The sequence below is a fragment of the Nymphaea colorata genome, chromosome 2 (assembly GCF_008831285.2).
Source record: "Nymphaea colorata isolate Beijing-Zhang1983 chromosome 2, ASM883128v2, whole genome shotgun sequence".
NCBI lineage: Eukaryota > Viridiplantae > Streptophyta > Magnoliopsida > Nymphaeales > Nymphaeaceae > Nymphaea > Nymphaea colorata.
Genome location: NC_045139.1, coordinates 29,212,430 through 29,232,547, shown reverse-complemented (window position 1 = coordinate 29,232,547; position 20,118 = coordinate 29,212,430). Strand labels below are relative to the sequence as shown.

Sequence of the window (20,118 nt, the reverse complement as noted above, 5' to 3'; positions counted from 1 at the left end):
GACATCCACAAGTTGCTCACACCAAATAAGCAGAGAACTTGCAGGCAAAAGTTGGACCATGATGTTAAATATAAGGATTTTTTTTTAGAAAGGGTTCAGGTCGCAGATTACATATGAAAAAATGAAGCTTTGTATCTAAGTGTCCAAACCTTATTTCAGATTTAACAACTTTCAGGAATACAGCAACGGTTCACATGGTTGAATGTACATCAAGACACATCGGGAGGGCAATCAATAAATGTCATCGAGCTTGCACTAAATCACATCACTGAAGGGCACACCAAGTTATGGTCTATCGCGCACAAAAATCATGTTCAAGTTACTGAACATCAGAATATTTCATTTATTTCCTGTAGTTCAATACTCTTCTCAGAAGAACCATCAGACAGCTGTGGAGGGATTTATATGCAATAATGTCATTAAATACTAAAGACCATTCAGGTACACATAAGAGCTGATAATTCTCTGTTTAAAAGAAAGAAGAAAAAGTAGATTACAATAACGCTGTTCACCAATATATTTATATGCATGTCCTATAAGTGCAACTCTACATGAACAGAATATTACCATCTGCCTCAGTCTTTGGTTCGATAAGCTTCTAAACCACCATCTTTTCTTTGCTTAAGAGTGTAAGGCATGTATGTCCCAAGGACCTTATCCCACACAACAAAGAATGGCTGTGAGAAATTGTATTTGTTTCCATAAAGTTGATGGTGAATATCATGATATGCAGTATTATTTTGGAAAAAAATGTGGAACAAGTTTCCGGGCAACCATAGTCCACAATGATCATCAACTGTTTTGATGGTAGCAAAAGAGAAAAATAAAATGGAAGCACGAGGTGACATCCCTGAGATGAGGAATGATAAAGCACCACCAACAGTATCCATAAGCAGACCCTCCACTGGATGATTATATAGGGCGCCAAAGGCATAAGGGACCACAAGCCTATGATGATAGGAGTGAATATGCTTGTACAGGAACTTGTTGTGATGCATGTATCTATGCATTAAATACTGCCATGTGTCCATCACAAACATTGCAATAATGAACCGCTTCACGTGTGTAAAGGTTGAGAGTTGAGCAGAGGAAGCATTTCCACTGTTCCCACTGACCTGCACATTGAAAAGATTTATCATGAAACTGAAATTGAAAGACATAAAGCCACGACCGAGAGCACATGAAAAAGTTTCATTGAAGCTGGATAGGAAAATGCATGACAGTTCAAGTCTACCAGTACTTACTAGAATTGCAATATCAAGTAGATTAAGTTCCATGTGTTTTGAAGCTTTTATAAGGAAGCTTCAACATCAACAAAAGCCATGCCCTCAGCTTAGTTTCTTCTCTCTAGAAACCCTAGTCAAGCATAGCTATTCGACCTTAAAAAGCAAAGTATGACAACTAGTTACTGAAAAGCAAAGCATAGCTATTCGACCTTAAAAAAAGACCATAAAACACTACTTCAGTTAAACACATGCAGGATGCTTGTATCCAATAAGGTAAAAACTTCGTCTATCTGGTAATTGACCTACAAAGAGATTTCCAATAGCTAAAAGAATGCTAATTTATATTCATGTTGAAAGAAATCCTAAATTTGTAAACTTAAAGAGAAACTTATTGAATTCCCAGTCAACATCCAGCGCGCGCACACACGAGAGAGAGAGAGAGAGAGAGAGGGAGAGAGAGAGAGAGAGAGAGAGAGAGAGAGGGAGAGAGAGAGAGAGAGAGAGAGAGAGAGAGAAGATTAGCTGACAACACCAGCTTCAAAAGTTTGTCCTAAAAAAAAACTTGGTCAAATCCAATTTCTTGAGAATCTAAGGTTATCCTACAGTATATCTTACTGCAACTTGAGCTGCTTATACATTCATGATAAAGTGCTAAATTGACTGGTCAAAACACCACAATTAAAATCTTCCCAATTTCTTAGCAAGGAAAAGATGAAAGGTCTTTGATTCCTCACAACAAGAATAAGTATTTATAGTATCCATAGATGTGCGTGCATGCATGCATGTGAAAATTCAAAGGCAGTGCCCAATCTTGACTAGTGGTCAGTTGTTGTCACTGTGCCCTAGATGAGTAATAGGGAGCCTGAACATATGTAAGATCGAAAGCACAGGGCAACTCTTGAGTAGAAAGAAGGTGACATAGAATGCAAGTTGTGAGTAAACGATGATGATACATGAGTATGTGTGTGTGTGTTTGACTAGGTCTTCTAGAACTTTAAGGAAAAAATATAATAAATTGTTGGTTTGCTATCATTGTTCAAAATGACATCCTTGTTAAAAATCTTCCTGTATTTCCGTAGCTTGTATGTTTGCTTAAAATATATACGAAACTATTAGGTTAATAACATAGACTTGTTGTTATTGTGAATGTGCAAATATATTTGCTTTTCAAAAATTGAAGGACAACACACGCTAAATTATTTGGCTTCCATGTACATCTAGAATCATTGTTAGAAACGACATCTTTGTTAGAAAATCCTCCCATTCTACTTAGATTTGTCTGGTTCTTTTCAAATATATAAGAATCTATAAGTTCATATTTCATAACATTGCAAGGTTTGCTGCCTTTGTAAATGTGAACACATTTATTTGAGGTCTAATCTGAGATTCATAATACATGTTGTTTTTGTCTAGCCATCTTTATTCTAAACCGGATGCTGTGTTCAAATTTTAGTTTAAGCAATCATGTGTTTATTCACGAACCTCTCAGCACTTCTGGAAACCAACAAATTGGGATGCACAGGTGACTATTTTATCTATCTGTCGCTAGAACGTCTGTATCATTCTATAAATGGGAACAGTATCGTATCAACCAGTTTTTTAGTGAAATGATGTCCATATATGTCTGCATCTAATTATGACTTTGTGTCCTAGTCTGTAGTGCTTTTGGATGCTAAAATGGAGGCCATAGGATGGATGGGATCTGCCAATGAGCTGAAATACCTTTCTTCTGGCTTAGCTCATTAAAATGTTACAAATCGACAAAGAAACCATGTATTCAGGCTAATGTGCCAAAGAGAACAGATCCAAGTAGCATGCCCAGTTCATTCACCAACCTTAATATTGTGCCTAGATTATTTCTTGACACAGCAGCTTCCTAATTCCTAGAGAGAGAGAGCATCAAGAATGTGAACAACAAAATTTCCTACGTAAATTGCAACAAGAATTTAAAGACAAACCGTTGGTAGAGGGTCAAAAGCTAGAGACATATGACAGAAATGAGATGGAAATTGTCCTCAATCGAAAGAAGTCCATCTTTTGTTTCAAAATTTCTAGCACGAATGGACCACATATACACTTTGTACAGACGGTGGTGCCCGTGAAATCTGCACTTAGGATGCTTTTACGACAGCCAAAGCACACGTACCGCGTTGTGGCCTAACCGGAAGAATTCAACCTGAAGCCTCCGTACCATCCCCCTGAATCAAAACTTCTACAGTATACAGCAGGTTTGATTCAAAGACGTAAACTAAAATAAGGGATTGGACTTATCTACAACGAGTACAACCAGTTACCATGGCATCCATGAACTGTAAGCTGCCCTTCAAAGAATCCAGAACACAAAATCCAACACAAAAAACAAGGCCCTTGAAAAATTCTCTCTTTCAAAATATCCTAAATACAGATGCTAGAAAGAGATTCAGAAAAATGAAGTCTTCTCACCACTAGTACACACAATCTGGAAAGCAGACTACTAAAAAGCACATAAGCCAATCGTGGGATTGACTGAATTCAACCTCCCCAAGTCCATAAAAACAGCCACAGGACAAGAAGACCAAGATAAACATAAAGAACACAACATTCCAACAAAGTAAATCCATAAACCCAAAAACAATTAAACCCCCCAAAACTGATTCCATTCGTTTGGTAAGTGCTGCAAGCCAAACAAAGACTTACATCCTAACCATGCAACCTGAAAAAGAAAGAAATAAACTTCACTTGTTCTCAGAAGCAACCGGAAAGATTGAAAAAAACATACCGCAAACAAGGCGGTGGCGACGACGGCTTGAATTGCTTGTTGGAGTAGAACGCCTCTCACGACCGTCCGCTTGGAAACAAGATTCTTAGTATCCTCTTCAGCTCTCGTGTGCAACCTATAATCCTCGAACCTATCCAACAAGACGTAAATCCCAGAGTATACCCAATAGACCAGGATGGGCACAAAGGTACCCAACAATTCGTCGGAGACAAATCCAACCATCCCCGGCGGCCAAGAAGACTGCAAATGAACCTTGATCCTTCTCGCAAAAAACCAAGCTTTGTCTCACGAATATGGGGAAAGGCTTGGTGGGGAGTCTTTATCTTGCAGTAGAATGAGCACGAGATTGACGGTTTCGACGAATTTGGAGGAAAAAAGGTCGCGAGTAACGCAGAAGCGAGGAAACGGGGACTCTGCCAGGGCGAAGTTGTCCACGGGAGAAGGAGAAGACCATGGAATCCATAAGAAGGAAGGAGCGATCAAACTCTCAGACAGCGACGTTGTTTTTGTCAAGGTGGGGCTATTGTTGACGTTGCCGAATTCACAGGAAGCCCGTCCTGGTTGGAGATGATTCAAACCGACTGTAGCTGGATCGACAGAGATCGGTTGGAAGAGTTTTAACAATAGGGCGAGATTTTTTTTCAATTTTGCAAGGGAAGTACAGACTTTCGCCCTAATTTCCAGTACGGACTGGTGCAGTGGAAAAAAAAACTGAAATACGTTAAAAATATATAATTTAACTCTTGATAAAAATAAATAACTTTAATAACAGAAAACATTTTTCCTTCCATCATTCAAAGTCACCATTAGTCTTCTCCATGATTGATGACCCAAGATCCAAATTGCCAACTTGACCAAAGACTACGACCAAGTCAACCAAAGTAACTGGACTATTCTTCGAGTGACAGCCGAATTCCTTTCTTCCCCATTTAAGCTTGTGTAGGAATCACAAGGAAGTTGATGCTCATGCCACTCCACATCTTCAAAACTTTTAAGTTTTACTGGAGATTCAAAGGTTTTCATCAAAATCTAGAATATTTAGATCTGAATTTTTTCACTAATGTGGTACCAAACTTGTTTTCTGTGTGTCTGAGGATAGATGTGTCAATATATTTTTTTAGTACGAAAATGAAAACTGACCGCCTGCCGGTGGTTGTCTCGTCTATTGAACCAATGTCTTCGGGATTGATTTGTAATTGTTTTTCATTCAGATCAACTTACAACTTTCCTATTATTTTTAAACTAAAATTTTTAAAATAAGGCTATATATAAAAGGCGAGCCTTGGTGTTTTTTTTTTCTCTTGTTAAAAACTCCCAAAAGAATTTGTGTAACGCCAAATTAGCTGCAATTAAAAAAAAAAAAGAAATAACAGAAATTAGGTCTTAGGACATTTCATCTAAGACATTTTCCACCATATTCAAACGGGTTTCACCTTTAACCAAGAGAAAATTTTTAAAAATGAGATGGAACAAGAAGTTGATATCTCACTTGGTGTCTAAATAACATGTGCCTTCTCCACATTAGCGGCCACAGACATGCATTTACTTCCTAATCGATGTTATCTTAATCTTTTTTATCTTCTTAAACATAAATTTTCTGACTACGTTCGATCCATATAAGACGTAATCATGGAACCGAAAAAAAAAAATGTAAAATATTATTTAAGAACAACCATAAAAAATCACGAGAGACATATCATAATAAACGACTGATGTCACTAAACCCTGTCCGGCCCGGCTTTATAAATGAGTACTTTCCAACAACCCGCCAACCTCGGGTTCATAGCTTAAAGGATCCCAACATATCTCCTAGCAGCTTCGATCTAAATACCAAACTATTCGATCTAAATGCCAAACTATTAGAAAAAAGAACAACTAACCATTTAACCATCTCTCTAGATGGGCTCTTGAAGATTTTCCAATAATATGACATTTAGCAGCTTTGGCTGTAGCACAAAGAAAATGTTAGGGTTAAGATAACTGAGCAATTAATTACCTCCCTTATAAGTTCTTGAAGATTTTCAACAATCTTCCACTTAAAACTATACTTTTCATTGAAAGCTTAACACTAGGCAGATCAGGTTCAACGTCGGAGTCCAAACCAGATTATAGATATTGAATATAGGATATTTATTTAAAACTATATCCTATTTATTTAGATCAGAATCTGATGGTGAATCCACGTTTTTTTTTTTATGGATACACCTCAAGGTTGAGTAGAGGGTTTTCATAAATGTTCCAAAAAGTTTTTGTAATCTACATTTTCTTGATGCGGTTGAAAGACTGCAAATGAATAACGGACTGAGGCAGACCATTTGTTACGCTCCTTCAACAGGCATGGACCGCATGCCGTAGATCTGGGCCTGTGGCTCCCTCTTGGATTTTAAAAACTATAAAGTTTTTATTTATAAATTTTCAAAATTTTAATTTAATCTATATAAAAATTTTGAAAATCATATTTTGGTTTATGTTAAAATTTTAAAAACTATAGTTAACAAGGAAAGAAGAGAAAAAAAAAGGCGTGTCAAATTATAAAGAAATCAGCTTAAAAATACTGGTTTGTGAAATTTACTGTTTTTAAGAAACTATATTTTTGTCAAAATAATTTCCGTAGCGGAGGCATGGATGTAAATTGTAATGCAGATTAATGAAAATGTAAAATTATATTTCAGTGCAAGTTAGTGCTGTTTATCTCTCCATCACGTCCTGATCTAATTGTAGGATGTTATCTTGTTGCATGCAACCATGAGCTCTACATTCATAATGTTTCAGATTTTCTTATTAGTTTTAAAGTAAGAAATTTTTATGAGGGACATTGCTGTTTCATTTAAATTAGTTCACCATCGAGTACTTCTGCTCTTTTGAGATTTTATCTCCTTCTTCCTTGTTTTCTTCTTTACTTAAAATCTGATCATCCTTGTACATTTATATTAACTTGATGTGACGCCAATGCTTAACGCATTATAGCTTATAAGAACGTCTTTAATTAAGAGAAAAATTTTAAGAATGAGATCGAACAAGAAATTTTTTTTTTCTTCGTTTCGATCCCCTTTTAACTAATTCAAGAAGAGAAAACTGCGCCAATGTATATTCGAACAAGAGAAAGATCAATCCTCACAAGATCATTCCTCACTTCCCCTTGGCATTCACAAAAGAATGGAGATTAGCCCTTCCTTCCTCTTAAGATGAAAAGAGATGGAGGGTATCAAACCAAAGGTGTGTTGGTTGTTACTACTTAAGGGTGAGGTGAAACGTTTAAGGGTCAGGTGAAACGTCTGTGGAGAGTGAATAAACTAATAGAGAGGCAAAAATGAAGAGATCAAGAGGGATGAAGCACATGTGCGATCAGTCTAGAGGATGGAACTCCAACAAAGAAGCCCATGTATGCTTTTATAAACAAGAATGGGAATCAAATTCAAAGGGTGGTGGGACACTGGACGAGTTTTAGAGTGGTTACTGTCACGTTACAATGCGCTTTGCCTCTAGCTCATAAAAGAGCCTGAAGCATGCTCTCTAAAAACCCAGAAAGATGGGCACATGAAGAGGTTAATGGCCTCTCTTAAGAGCGGTGGAATGTGATAATTCTACCAAACAGTTAATCAATGGTGAATCTTAAAAAGAAAAAGTTACTATATTTATGCCCTAAAATAGGGCATTAGGGCATGTGTAAACAAATAAAAATAAGAAAAAATAAGAAAATATGAAATAACAGATTTGAACAAGGGACACTGATTTGTTTTTATTACCCCTTTGTCTCTTCGGAGACATCCGATGAACTTGGAAGTCGAGTATTACATTTGGAGGATCGAAAGATTAAATATTTCTTACCACCTCGCAAAGGAAAAGAGATTAGCCCTTACCTATCCTTTGGATTGACAAAGGACAAAAGAGATGGCATCAAGCACATACTGGGTACGATGCGAAGTAATGATATAATGATATAAACATATTGCGCTTCTGCTTGCTTATTTGTCCCTGTGGGTTCAAAGTAGGACTTGAAAACTTTTTATGAACCGGGTCAAGCTGGCTTGTTTGTAAAAGTCGCAGCCTATTATTATCTCAAGTTGCCGAACAAGGACGTTCAAACAATTTTGGATCAAACACAATCGACTTCAAAGATGAGTTCTTAGATCAAGTTCAGAGGCTCACTAAATCACAAATACTACCATTTGATATGGAGCCTTTATTAACACAGATGATAAACTATTGAACATGCATAAGGAGAAACTACATCTCTTCATTTGCTCCGCCTTGTTAGGGTACTGCAGAACCAGTGTTAAAACAAGAAAATAAAAGATTCTTATATGCAGCCCCTGAAAGCCAAACACTTGATGTTCCGCCAGGACCTGGACCTTTCATCTTTTCGGCATTTACTAGTCGCACTTGCTATGTGTGAACCTTAACATCCAAAACTCTACCTGTGTCACCATACAATTGCATACATAATAGAAGCAAACACCCACAATAAATAAAGATGAGAAGGTTAACGGTGGCAGAGATTCCATCGTAAAATATGTCAACAAAATGTGGAACTGGCGCCTTGTGCTGCAGAAGGAAAGGCAAACAGTTCCTATAGTTTCTCAGATAGAAATTACAATTACTACAACGAGACAAATCATGTACCTAAATCCACATCGATAACTCTGATCTGCAGAAAGCGTTAGTCCCTTCGTCTTCCAGAACCGGGTAGGCAGCCACAAGACCATCTTGAGAACCTATATACAAGGAGTTGTAGATCTTCCAGTAGACCTCCCGCACCTTCCTCGCCGGATGGAATAGACCCTGAAGACAGTAGTTCAGGACAACAGCTGGACCCAGGGCCACCCTCATGCCTTCTATGGCCTCCATCACTGCGTTTATCACGTGAGGGGAAGTCTCAAAGATGTTCGGCCACACGTAGTTCATCAGATGCACGAGCGCGTCCTCACAACCTAAACCAGCCACGCCCAGTGCCATGTGCTTAACAGCTGAAGCGGCAGTCTGCCTGTGGACCAGGTCCCTGTCCATGAGTGCATCCTCCAGAAGTGGGGTCACAGCATAGATGTAGTCCTTGCCCATCTCCCCGATATACTCGAAGAGGAAAGAAAGAGATTTAAGAACACCATTCTGCACATTTAGCTCCGGGACACGGTATTCGTTCATCAGAGCAGGCAAAACAGTAAAAGGCGAGCACGTTTCCGCAACAATGGCAATGGCAACTGTTGTACAGACCCGGTTTTGTCGCTCTTGAACTTTCAGATTGTTTAGGAGAGTTGCCAAGACATCCTGTGGCCCGATTGCCTTTGCAATGTACCCAAACGTGTTGACGGTTGCCCTCCTGATTCCTTTCTTGTGGGCCTTCAACATTTCCAGCAGCTCGAAACAGATCCTCATCCATTCCCTTGCTGGCACAAACTCGGCTCCACGATCAGCGATCCTACCAACAAGATCTATGCAATTCTCCTGCACCTTCTCATGCCTGTTCTTCAAAATAGGAGTCAACCGAGGCAGCAAATCCTTGATTGGAGGCGTCATCTTTGTCATACCAATCACGTTGACGATTGCCTTTAGCGCTCCCAATATGGACCCAAGGACTTCGGGATATTCTTCTCCCAGGTACTCGTAGAGCACAACGCCAAGGTGACCCATAAGCTGTTCTTCGTGACACTGCTTCATAACAACGGCAATTCGAGAAATGAGATCGGCAGCTTGTTGCCTCACCTTCGCACTCTTGTTATTCAAGCGCCACTTGATGGTACCACATATCTGGGGCAGATAAGGCTTCACCCTCTGCCCAAGAGAATTGACAACAGCACCAAAACCATTCAGCATAACATTGGCGTCATCACTCGTTTGCTCTTGGAAAGCGTACAGTATACCGTCTATAAGAAGCTCCTCCAAGCGCGCATCAATATCTGAAGCACCAAGATTTGCAACTACTTTTTCTATGGTCTCCATTACCATACGCCTGTATGGTTCACTCTCATCTTTCAGATCCTCAACGATCCTGCCCACTATATCTGCGACACCAACTTTATTTGCTATTTCCACCGTGGTGTCCACTAGTTGCCTATAGTTCCTCCGGTCAAGAGCCATTCTTCTAACCCAGAAATTGCGGAAGAATTCAGGCAGGATCTCAGTACGAATATAGTCTGCTTCTACTCCCTCAGTACTAACACATTGTTTGACAACTTTCAATACTATCTTCTTCATTTCTTCATCAGGCGATTGGAACTCACGAATCAGTATCACCATCACTTCCTTTGTGTAATAGCTTGCATACATGGCATCCATGAGAGGAATGATGAACCCAATGGCTTTCAGAAACGCAGCCAACACCTTGCCCCTGTGTGAACGAATACCCTTCCACAAAGGCTTGAGTACCGAGTCAAAACTCTCTATTCCATATGGTGCAGCAGCTTCAGCAAGAGCAGCAAGTGAAAGAGCAGTAATGGTTCTCACCTTCTGGTTTTCATCATTCAGACCATGTTCTATGATTTCAACCAAAGATCTTAGATGTGGAAGCACAGCACAGCCCATGAGAATAGCAATTTGCTGCACAATCTTAATGCCAGTGTGCCTGGCTTGCCAAGACTTTTTACTCTGACAAACGGCCTTCAGAAATGGAAGAAGTGCTGGGATTCCCAGAGCTGATGCAACAACACTAAATGCTCTTGCAGTTGTATTCCTAACATATTCATCGATGTTATCAATATCAGGCCTCATTGCTGCAATCATGGTGGCCAAACCAGCAGCCTTGCTGAGGTTTGATATAATTTCTCTCCCTTCTACTCGTGCATAGTAGTCTTCATCAATCAACAATGGCTCGATCACCACCAAAATTTTGTGAACAAAAGGACGAACCAGCTCATCTAGTTTGTAAAGAACCCTATCAATGACTTTGACTAGAAGGTGCCTCTCCTGATCTTCCAGAGTAGGCGACATGAGCAATGGAAGTATCCGATTGAAGAGAGGGCCGGCACCAAATTCACGGGCTTTATCTGTCAATTGCCTTAAAGCTGTTTTCCGCTGTGGTGGTGTCCCGTTCTTAACCTTAAGCAGCAGCTTCATAATTTTCCGCTCTTTCTGCTCTTCAGGTGAGAGCTCTTCTTCATCTTCCTCATTCAGAAGTGCGCCAAAATGCTGATAGTCCTCTGGCTTCATAAAAGGCAACCCTCCAGGAGCTTCTTTAGGAACATCAAACTGCTGCCCACGGTTCTCCTCGGGAATAGCATACAAAGGAGTCCCGATAGGCGTAGGGGTTGCAAGAAGCTTCCGTGCAGGAGTCCTGATAGGTACGTAAGATGCAGGAGGTTCCAAAATCTTGTAACCTTCCTGCGGAAACATGGCATCCAGTTCTTCATCTGTTAAGGGACGGTTCCGTTCTTCAATGTCCTTCTCCCATCTAAGCAGGTTATACTGCTCAGGCGTAAGAGAACCTCGTAAATTGATAGCCCCAGGGGTTGGAGTTGCAAGATCCACACCACCAACAGGTGTCACACCTGGCGTATATGCAGCAGCTGGTGTTGCCGCGCCAGTCATTGGTGTTGCACTTCCCATCGTTGCCGGTGTCTCATCCCAACGAGATCTTTGCCGCTTGGGTGTTGGAGTGGCCAGTCCACCAAGCTTAGGGGTGGCATCCCATGTCATACCAGCAGGAGTAGCACCAGGGGTAACACCTCCTAAAGGTGTAGCATCTGAATCCGCCAGACGACCAGGTGTAGGAGTCTCATCCCAGCGATTGCGCCTTGCAACAGATGGTGTAGCTGCATCTAATCTCCCAGGTGTTGGTGTTGCATCCCAACGACTTATTCCAGGAGTAGAGTCGGGCAAGTCCCAATCAGAAGTTTTGGCTTTCTTGTTGCTTTCTGATTCTTGCGACTGATCCCACCTGTTCCTCCTTTTTTGGGCCGGTGCAGTCACCGTGGATTCTTTTTCCTTCTCTGAATTCCTCCTTTCCTCTTCCTCCTGCTTATTCTTTGCAATCCTCCGCAAAGTTTCCTCCCTCTCTCTCTTGAGAACCTCCTCTTTCATGACCTCAGCGTAACTCCTCTTGTTCGGATCCGGGGTACTATCAGCAAAAGGGTCATTACGGTCAGGTGAGATGACCCTGTTTAGCCTTCTCTGTCTATACTCGTCTTCTCGATCAGTAATTCTCTGTGGTTTTTTAAAACCAAAGCCATCATCATCCTCTCCAGTCCCTCGAGGTATTTCTTTCATTATGGACTTCGGTGCAGTGTAAGAAGGCAACTTCCTAGCAATTTCTCTCTCCATAACATCCTGATCTTCATCTTCTTCATTAACAGGGATAGACTGCACATAACCTTCAAAACGATTTCCACCGCCATAGAGATCAGCATCAAACGTGACCTCAGTCAGAGAGGCAAGTTCCTGCTCTTTCTTCCTTCTCTCTTCCTGAACCCTAGCCACATCTGCATCTAGAGTTTCCATTTCGCCTTGAGGAAAGGCCAAAAACCTCGCCTCCTAGGAACTTCCAAACTCAATCTGAAAGAGAAACAAAGAAAACATGATGGGAACAGTAAAATTCAGTAACCAAGACAAAATTTCGTAATATAAAAGAAGAATAGAAAGCAAAACATGACTTTTACAAAACTGGAATTAGGAAAACTAAATCGGACGGAGCCAGTAAACCTATCAAGTCGCATGTATCCTACCTCTCCAAAATATATATGAACTTCAGGAACACTCCCAGAAAAAATATAAAAAATGAAAACACGGACGGAAGGACGACAAGAAAAGTCTTAAGACGGAAAAAGAAATAATGCACAATCGATCGACAACTAACCATGGAGAACTGCAAGATAGCGAAGCTAACTTGCAGGAAGAAACAAAAAAAATAGCAACAAAAACAATGAAGGTTTGAAGGACACAATGGTCTACAAACATCCCAGATTTTAGAATCGTGAAACCATGCATCATGAACCCTAGTCGTCGTTCAACCACACGATTAAAAATTCACAGCCTCAAGCACGGCAATCAAAGACGGCACTGAAGCTAAGGCATAACGTAGTAATCGAAATCGCCAAGCAAAGCTTGAAAAACACAAGGGGACAAAAAGCTCCAATCGAGAGAAAAAAGGATGTTACTACCTAAACGCTACGATATGATCGACACAGTTCCTCAAAAAAAGGGGGGGCCGAAAGGCGAAAACGAGTCTGTTAATCAATAAATGCCTAAAAACATCATCAACAAAGTTACAAAAGGAAAACGATCAGACCGCCCAGACCCAAAGGCCTAATTCCTTGCAGAGAATTCTCCAAGAACCCTAACCACGATCACAGCGGCACGATCAGGAAGAAATCGAACCAAAAAAAAAGGGGCATAGTCGAAAGAAAGACCCACCGGAGGCCGCCAAGGTCGCCCGACAGATCGCCTTCCGACGAGGATGGAGCAGGCAAATGGCTAGGGTTAACACTGCCGACTCGACAAAAAACCCAACGAAAGGAAAGCGCTGGGCTTCTTATATAGTTAGGCGGAACCGCCCCTATCCTGGGAGGAGGCTGGGTGGGCGAGACGCGGGAGGGGTTTAACCGGGTCCCACTTTTCGGGTTTGGATTCGTGTCATTGTTTCAAAAGGTCCAAGGAACTTTAATTGTGGATACCGATCAACTCGTCAAACCAAAGGAGTCCGACCCGAACCATAAACCAGCGGCTTCTTCTTAATCCAATCCGTCGATATCATAATCCGATGTGTATATATGGTCCAAGTCTTATCTTGTGGAACTCGATAAATATCTGATTTTCATGGACATCCGAATCCAGTCACATGTAAAAGCTCGACTATGAAAAACTTTTTCTTTTGAAAGCATACATTTGGGTTCAACCAACAACAACCAAGCATATATATATATATATATATATATATATATATATATATATATATATATGGTGTATAATTCGTTCTCTATCATTCGTTTATATAAGATCAGATCTTAACCCGACCTCTAGTGAATCGATGGTCGTAAATTCGACCCATTTGCAATCCTTCCTAAGTAGATGAATTAAGGATGGCTAACAAGTGGGATCACATGTACCAGGAGATGTTGATGTTTACATCACAGTTGATTGTAGATTTTGCTTCTTCTTGTTCTTTTCTCCTTCTCTCTCTCTCTCTCTCTATATATATATATATATAGATATATATATATATATATATATATATATATATATATATATATATATATATATATATATATATATATATATATATATATATATATATATATATATATATATATCTCTGTATGTTTATAGCCTTAGGTGTTCAATCTGTCATTTTTTAAGTGAAAATCCTAAGCCCAACTTCTCGTTTCCTACTAATCGCGAAGGTTTTTGTTGATTAAAACTCGTCTGAAATGTTTAAGGTCTAAATCGTCTATTGCATGTTGGCTGGAGAAATTTCATGTCCCACCTGTTTCCTGTTGTACCTTTAACAACTCAACTAAACCTTGAAAAACTCAACTAAATATCATTTGCTTACTGACATTAGCGCCTGAGAAGTATGTTTTGTGCAATTTGTCTAACCATGGAGTTCTTTTCTTGTTATTGACAGATGTCTAATAACAAAGGTAACTTCAAGGACGAGGCATGCCAATGCATCACTGAAGAGCTTTCAAAGTATGATGCTTTTGGAGGGAGTTTGTGCGTGTTAGCGCCCTATAAATTTTGTCCCAACTGCCCTCCATTACTTCATAAGCGCACTCAAAGTTTTCACCTGCAGTTGGGTTAAAATTGTTGAACAAGATCAATGGGTTTCCCATACCATGTGGATATTGCCTGCTGCAATCATGGTTTATGCAGCTCGACTTGGCTGTCTCTTGTTACCATTTTGAGTTGCAATTTGGTTTGTCTGATTACAGATTACCACTTCGATCGCCATGTATAATTGCTTGTTCAACGGCTTTGACTTAACCTTGTGAGCATGAGTACATATTTTTTCTATGTAAAGCATGTGGCTATTACGATAGGACTCAACAACTGGGAATTGGCGTTGCAAATCATCAACCTGGAAGTTGTGGTTGGCTTCCGCTTGAACTGCTTATCATGGAAGAGTAGACGCAGATATTGCCAGAGAATCAAGTTGGTATAATTTCACGAAGGGACTTCATCATATGTCTGGGTGTTCCGTAACCCTTTTTGAGTTCCTACGCGGAAGATCCATTTCTGCAAATGGAGTAACCATTCTTGGTGTTCCTAGCAGCTCACAGCTGTGACAAATTTAACTGCCTTGGTGGATAAGTATGCAAATTTAATTGAGATGGTTGGCCCTCTGGTTTGTGTGCTTAGAGGATTTCTAGATCAACAATCAACCACCAAGTCTGCACCTCCAAAAGTGCAACATGCTGTTGATGAGGAAGCAACGCTGCTCCCGATACTGCTCATAGTCTAGTTCGCAAAGAAACACTGGGAGCTGAGATGCAATCCTTAACTCTAGGTGGCGAAGTTCCAATCTTAGTTTCAGATTATTCACAGAGAGATAAATCTTGGAAAGATTTTTCTTTTGTTTCACATTGACGATAGCAATTTTTAACTTCCTGCGGACCGTATTTTATCTTTTCCTTATGAAAATGAAGGTTTAACTCCATCCATGTCCATTCCCTTTGACATGCATGATGGCATTAACTGAAAAATCCCCATGAAGACAGGCCATGTGCATATTGTCAGATAAAACATATCATGTATTGCACCCAATGCAACCTAATACAGTCAAGCCACAAGTACACGCGCACACATACGTGCAAAAGCGCACACACAGGCAACATTAGCATTTTGCACTTCTTAGGAAAACATAAATTGCTAGCAGGGAGCATCTGATGGAGCAGGTGGAAAAGAGTTGTTTAAAGTTCCGCACCATCATTCCAACACCTCAGTGCAATACATTTTATGACACTTTATTGGATGGTTAAAAAGAATATCCAACTGAAACAAGAGAAGGCGATTGTCAGTGGTTGCTGCAAGATATCAACTAAAGGGCATCCTGCCTCCTCTCTGTCTCCATATGGATGGTAAAAGCTTCATTTTTCATTAGCTCTAAGCCTCTAACCAAATAACTAAGATACAATTACACAAGCATATAATATGGAAACAATCAAAGTTCCCCATGCCAATATTCTCTGCCTGTGGATTCCCAATGTCTGCCTAATGCGGAAGAGCAATACAAACTCCAGAAACCAGATGAGAACAGGTAAAGTTGTATCTATCAGAAACTGCTATTGGCCCAGGCAGTAATTGCACATGAGAAGGCAGCGGATGCACCACCAACTGCTGAAACTTTAGGTTTTAGCACTGGGACTAAAGCTTGAGAGAACGACAAAATAAACAGCGGCTTCATCAAAGAAGTTAGAATGGCAATCCTGTATATTATGCAGCAACCTTTTCAGCAGAGAAACTGTCGGAGGATTTCTCCTCTCTTTTCCTGTCATTCGAAGTAACAAAAAGCAGGGTCAGCAAAAATTTCAAGCACACATGAACATTTTATACACTGGCAGCGATCTGCATTATAAGCCTAAAGAACTCGGCCATGAAAATGCAAGCATATCCGGACAAGTACCTTATATAAAGGCAGTGGGACGTACATATGATACACAAAGTAAGGCAATATCATGGACGCCAATTCAATGGTTGCTTTTTAAAGTTGAACATATGAGTCAAATTAACATGCTTTATATCGATATTTATATTTATTTATTTGCTGTGCCCCAGTCGCTTGTGAGGATACAAGGTGAAGGTGGTGAAAATCCAGAAGCTACATGTAAGATAGAAACTAATCAAGATAGCAATGTGTTTGTCAGACTAGGTAGATAAGAAACTCCAAGATGGATTAGTACATAAAAATAGTTTGTCGGAAAATGGTAGGAGTACATCCCAAAAGTTCTTCCACCAACCATTTCAAGGACCAAGCAAAATCATGTATCTGAATAACAAGGCGTATTAAAGGAACTTTTTAACTGCAAAAGTGCTTCAACCAAATTTGCAAAAAATGTCATTGAGAAATGGGTGAAGCTGGCGACAAACTTTAGCAAGAAAACATAAACATGTAAACTTACTTGATGTACTCCTTGACAAGTGATCTTGGTCTTTCATGTCCTTCTTCTCCGGTGTTAGTTTTCCTCTGAGCAACATGTCTAGCCTGAGGCTTCCAACGAGCATTAGCAAGAGATCTAGCAAGCAGCTCCGCTATGTCGGTTGCCATTGTTTCAGCTTTCTTGGCAAACGGAAAAGTCTCTTGCTTGAAATGATACGACAGCCAAAGGTACATGGACAAAACTTGATGTCTGGTCTCGAGGTCCAAGAGTTCAGAATCATTTGTAGCAGAGCCCTTGGGCATCCCCATAGATAGACCAACTAAACGGTTTTGGCTGTAAGATGACGCATATTTCAGGAGATGAAACATGGCCTTAGGGTCCCTAACGTTGACCGGTGCGAAGCAGAAATTGAACCGATCTTCCAACGACAGCCCCTCGACCTTCTCCAACATCTGAGCCACCTTCTTGACGTGGTCATGCTTACAGAGAAAGTAAGAACCATCCAACCGGCAGTTCTCGCCAAACTTCTCAAGAAGTTCACAAAAGGTTAAGTTGGGTGCCTGCCCAGCAAACAGCTCCAGCTGCTCGTAGAACGGAAAGAGCCCAATCTGTTTTACTTCATCAAATGGCTGCTGCAGGCATTCGATCAAATATCTAAGGTCGTCCAAGTGAAGAGTTGTCGTTAACCCATCCGGATATATACTCCCTCTCCTTCCTGCTCTCCCTGCTATCTGCTTCACTTGTGAAGCAGCAACAGGAACTATCTTGTCTCCGTTATATTTTGACAAACCATAGAAGACCACCCTCCTAATATTAAGATTTAACCCCATTCCCACGGCATCACTGGCCACAAGCACATCATATTCATTATCCTGATCATTGAACAGACTGGCCTGAAGACGCCTCGTCTCCGGAGGCAGAGCTCCATAGATGACACAGCACCTATGATTCGTAAACTTCTCAATAGCCAATTTAACCTCAAATATCTCTCTCCGGGAGAATGCAACTACACAATCTCCGGACCGCACGTTTCGAAGGTCTCCTTGAAGGGTCCTTGCCTCCACCACCAAAGGCTTAAACCGCGCGTAATGGTTCTCAATTAGTTCATCTCCTGTCTCTGAACAAATATTCCTAACTATGCCAAGAACGCTAGGATCCCCACATAAGTGAATCTCATCTGCTTTCAATCCCAACAACGCTCTCGTCCAAGCATACCCTCTATAAGGGTCGGACATCATCTGAATTTCATCAATTACAGCGACGTCATAGAGCTCATCAGTGGACACCATTTCTACTGTACATGCTACATGGTTCGAGAACGGGACGTTTTTCTTCTCCTGACCAGTATGAAGACTACAATACACGCCTAAAGTGTTTACCTTGTCGAAGACCTCCATGGCAAGGAGACGCAGAGGACTGCAGTATACTCCCTTGTTCGCCTCCATGAATCTCTGCAACGCATTGTACGTCTTGCCGCTGTTGGTCGGTCCGCAATGGTAGATTATCTTCCTCCGCATTGCCCGCGCAAAGGGGAACCATGTGTGCGGCTTCGTGAGGTCTGCGGATTGAACCAGGGTCCGGAAGCGCTTAATCTCATCAGAGAACTGATCGATGCAGAAGTCAACAAAGATGGGGAAGAGGAATCGATGGGATTCATCGGAAGGGCCGAGAGAAATGAGGTGCTTCGCGATGTCGTCCGGGCATCTGCTCAAGAAGAAGGCCCTAAACTTTTTAGCAGCAGTCGGAAAGAAGGACCTGCTGATGTAGAGGGCAAGGGCCTGGTCGCACGTCCAAGGGGACTTCGCGAACGAGCGGAAGATCTCAACCAATGCTTGCCAATCCGACTTCGTCTGCTTATCGCCCTTCTCCAAATCGCGGAGGTCACGATATAGCTCTGAGGGATCGATCGAGCTGACGTCTTTGAAGCTCGAATCCGCCGCCTCCGGAGTCGACGAGAAATGCCTCCTCAAAACCGTAGAATCCAAATCCCGAAGATGGTAGTTGAAATCAAGAGCCAGCAACCTGTAAGAAACTCGACTAAACAATGCACACGAAGCATCTGCAAGATTTAAACAAGGGCATCCACGATTAGATAAAGAATTGGTGAAAATTTGCTGCTTTCCGGAAGTTCCAGCAGGGACACCATTTGAGGAAGGAGGAGGAAACACCCTAGCTAGGAACCGTCGGCTCCAGAAAGGAATCTTAGAGAGTAAAATAGAAGGACCCCTAGCCATTAAAGGAGTCTAACGGCCATGAAAGAATGAGTACTCAGATTTTGGCAGAAGAACAAGAAGAAGCACTATTATGGGCAACTGCCGTGAGCATTTGTGGTGCGGAGAGGAGGCAAAGAACACGAGGTTTAGGTCGAGGCCTTCGGAGACCAGAGGAGAAGCGGGTAATGAGGGATTTTCATGGCGTATCTTGTCTCAACCCTTCCTCTCCATTAGAACCCTAAACCCCACAGGAAGTATTGCCGGTTAGCATACTGAAAATACGTCGATAACTTGGCGATATTTTGACAATAACAAAAACGGGGGATTAGGGCAATATCGTTGCAGCGAACTGGCCTTTGCATTGATTTTTTCAATATGATGCAATATTGTAAAATGACCACGCCGGAACTTAGGGTCCGTTTGATGGGCAGGTGAAAGTGGGCGGGGGAGGAAAAATTTGTACGGGCGGGTGAAATTTCACCCGTCCGGTTGAGACGCCATCAAACGGGGTGGAATTCCACCCGTTTAACCAAAGAGGGAGCGGGTGAAATTCCACCCGCTCGAAAGTCCGAGCTCCGAGCTCGGACTTTCGAGCGGGTGAAATTTCACCCGCTCGAAATATACCCATCAATGCTTTTCTGCTGCCGCGCTCGAAGTCCCTCCGCAACGCTCGAAGTCCCTCCGCAACGCTCGACTTCCATGAACATCCATGTAGTGAGAAATTGCTGCAATGTATTTGCAGGTTAGTCGAAATGATTGATTTTGTTATTCAAGTACCTTACATGTATATGCAGTTTAGTCGAAATGATTGATTTTGTTATTCAAGTACCTTACATGTATATGCAGTTTAGTTGAAATGATTGATTTTGTTATTCAAGTACCTTACATGTATATGC

At 41.2% G+C, this 20,118-nt stretch overlaps 3 protein-coding genes across 3 annotated transcripts; all 3 read right to left on the bottom strand.

Annotated features, from left to right (window-relative positions):
* Positions 1–400: 400 nt before the first annotated feature.
* On the bottom strand, positions 401–4,570 carry LOC116248508 (sphinganine C4-monooxygenase 1). Its single transcript, XM_031621342.2, has 2 exons — positions 3,985–4,570; positions 401–1,115 (listed from the first exon to the last, which is right to left on the bottom strand). Exons 1-2 carry the CDS (start codon positions 4,204–4,206, stop codon positions 576–578), a joined length of 762 nt encoding a protein of 253 aa, XP_031477202.1. The 5' UTR covers positions 4,207–4,570; the 3' UTR covers positions 401–575.
* A 3,862-nt stretch (positions 4,571–8,432) lies between these two features.
* On the bottom strand, positions 8,433–13,428 carry LOC116248763 (uncharacterized). Its single transcript, XM_031621728.2, has 2 exons — positions 13,327–13,428; positions 8,433–12,468 (listed from the first exon to the last, which is right to left on the bottom strand). The coding sequence occupies exon 2, from the start codon at positions 12,412–12,414 to the stop codon at positions 8,608–8,610; it is 3,807 nt and encodes a 1,268-aa protein (XP_031477588.1). The 5' UTR covers positions 12,415–12,468; positions 13,327–13,428; the 3' UTR covers positions 8,433–8,607.
* Positions 13,429–15,647: 2,219 nt separating this feature from the next.
* On the bottom strand, positions 15,648–19,524 carry LOC116248764 (DExH-box ATP-dependent RNA helicase DExH18, mitochondrial). The gene is made up of 2 exons (XM_031621730.2): positions 17,031–19,524; positions 15,648–16,399 (listed from the first exon to the last, which is right to left on the bottom strand). Exons 1-2 carry the CDS (start codon positions 19,241–19,243, stop codon positions 16,345–16,347), a joined length of 2,268 nt encoding a protein of 755 aa, XP_031477590.1. The 5' UTR covers positions 19,244–19,524; the 3' UTR covers positions 15,648–16,344.
* Positions 19,525–20,118: the final 594 nt, after the last annotated feature.